This window comes from Montipora capricornis, chromosome 10, assembly GCF_036669925.1.
Source record: "Montipora capricornis isolate CH-2021 chromosome 10, ASM3666992v2, whole genome shotgun sequence".
Taxonomy (NCBI): Eukaryota; Metazoa; Cnidaria; class Anthozoa; order Scleractinia; family Acroporidae; genus Montipora; species Montipora capricornis.
Genome location: NC_090892.1, coordinates 4,616,142 through 4,618,641, shown reverse-complemented (window position 1 = coordinate 4,618,641; position 2,500 = coordinate 4,616,142). Strand labels below are relative to the sequence as shown.

The 2,500-nt window shown below is 35.5% G+C and overlaps 1 protein-coding gene across 3 annotated transcripts in view; it reads right to left on the bottom strand.

The window, feature by feature from the left end:
* The window catches only part of LOC138022467 (sorting nexin-33-like), a 17,676-nt gene that overhangs the window by 1,108 nt on the left and 14,068 nt on the right, over positions 1–2,500 (bottom strand). For all 3 annotated transcript variants that reach the window (XM_068869604.1, XM_068869603.1, XM_068869605.1), the window contains 3 exons: positions 2,157–2,213; positions 642–699; positions 5–96 (listed from right to left, as the gene is read on the bottom strand). In XM_068869604.1, the coding sequence (XP_068725705.1) occupies positions 5–96; positions 642–699; positions 2,157–2,213 (207 nt within the window). The remainder of the gene's footprint in view (positions 1–4; positions 97–641; positions 700–2,156; positions 2,214–2,500) is intronic.

Here is a 2,500-nt window from a genome sequence, read left to right as displayed (position 1 = left end):
TTACTCTGTGATGAAAACTTATTTGTTCTTGGAGAAAATGTTGCATCATATTTTTGAAGTCTGTTACTTTCTGGTCGTGAAGGTGACTCATTTCGGCTGAAGATTAAACATGAAAATTTGTTGTAATCTAACATCATCAATATTATTAAGACACCAAGTCCTTCTGGTAAAGTCATTTGGAATATGTATATTGAGTTCCAGTTCATGATGGTAACACTCAGAACATCCAACTGAAATGAAGCACTCAGGTCACATTTACACCCTGGTGAATTTACAGTTCAAATCTTTCCCTATTATTAGTATTCTATGATATTTATTAAAAATCTAAATCACAAGAGTGACTTCTCTATAACAAAGATACAGAAAACTAATAAGAAAAAATTAAACCAACTATATCACAATTTATTTCTTAACTTAGATACAATATCAAACACTTGATTTGTGTTACTTGTTAATTTCAATTTACAGTGTCCCCAATTAGTGCTTCAGCGCTAGAACGACTAGACACTTAAATGAATTTCCTTTCCTTTCTTCACCTCGCTATTACAAAAACCCACGCACATCTCAAGATCGTATAGAATCTATCACTGAAGACCTGTAGTAGATAATAATATTACGCAATGCCTGGAGTATTAACTTACCAAAAGATACGTTTGTTATTGTGTCTGCACGGGCACATATTTCTTGAAATACTGCATACTAGAACAAAGAAAATCGATGACAAAAATTACGACAAAATTTCACTTAATGATTGAAACGAAATAAAAAATTAACGTAAATGTGTACATTTGAAAGAGTGTGTTACAGGTGAAAGGGATTGAAGAAGTGATGCTTGCGCTTATCTGGACAATTTCAGCAATTGTCTCTAATAGACTTCTTCAGGTGTCTGCGAGAGACAAGATTCCTTAAGAGAAAAATAATAATTATTGCTGAAATTGTCCTGATAAGTGCAAGGATTACTTCTCCCTTTCAACATTTCAGTTACCCTGTATTGCATGGCAAGTAATGGTACAAAAACATGTATGCTCCAGAAATGTCCTCAACTGTTAATTACTTCCAAAGGATGCAAATAATTGTGTCAATTAATGTAGCAAATTTATGTAGGCAAAGTGGGGAAGAAGCAGCAGGCATTACATGTGGATTTTGAGCGAGGAATCAAGGTGAGTATGTATGTTATAATGGCAAACTAAGAGTTATGTTTCTGGATGTGAAAGCCCCAGGGGGCTTCCCCTTTCTCCTCATGGTTCAAATTACAAAAATACTGAACAAAGTGAAGAGGGAAGAGGATCGAGTAGTGAGGGACAAAAAGAATTATTATTGCATTTGGACAAAAGAGGAATGCATAAATTATTATCCCATGGAAATCATTCAATGGGATAATATGCATGCCTCTTTTGGATGCCATCTTGGTACATGTATGACTGCATCAACTTGCCTCGATCTTGTGTGGTGTTAGGTAATTAAAGTGACACACAGAAACAAACATCAAATTAAAACCATGTAACACTTTTTTGTGGAATGGTAACTAGTGCATGTGAAAATAATGTTTTCAATTTGGTTACATTTAACTTCATGTCCGTCTATCTGCTCAATCAGGGTAAGCAAAGTTATGTTGATTTTTTCAAACTATGGATGGCAACTATGAGCAAACCTATTGATGAGAATATCAGTGTTTAGTTGTAATGAGTGAAGTCATCTGCTTTCTTCAGCAAATACAACTTCTCTCTGCATTCACAGTTCACTTATGTATTCCCTTTGGCAACTGGATACTGATGAGATGAATGCCGATACTGTAATTCCATTGGTCTCTGCACTTCAAACATACAAGTTTCTGACCATGTCTACCACAGATGGTTAGCCAACAGTTATTTGGGTGCATGTGGTCATGTCACAAAATACACAGTACAGTACTTAAAGGCCCACCTTCAACCGACAGGCTTTTCGACCGTTTCTTTTTGTTATGGAAATTCGAATTGCTTATCACAGCCATCTGATTGGATAAATTTCAGCTTTGGCTGGATTTTCATGTATGAAAATTACTGTTCTACGGCACGCAAAGCCTGTCGGTTGAAGGTGGGCCTTTAAATCCCATTCGAATAGAAGGAACAACCACACTTTAATCCCCAATAATATATAATAATTATTTTTTAACATACCTCCATTTTTTCTTCCTCGTTTAATCTCTGGCACTCTTTCACCTTGCCAATTGTACCCTGGAAACCAAGTGGGAAAAAGTTATTACTGCTCTGGTTTGCCCAAGGAACAAGAAAACATTTTTAGTAAGATTGAAGTCTTTTTGTATGGTGATAATTACACATAAGTGAGGCCAGTGATTTTATAAATCAAACAAAATCATTAGGATCTGATGATTGGAGGGTGGTAAATTGCAGGTTAGGTCAATGTTTCACCATAGCTAAAACAACCCAAACCTCTAATGCAAACATTAGGCCTTTCGAAACGCTATGCTTTAGATAAATGTTAATTAAGCCTAAGGTTAGCA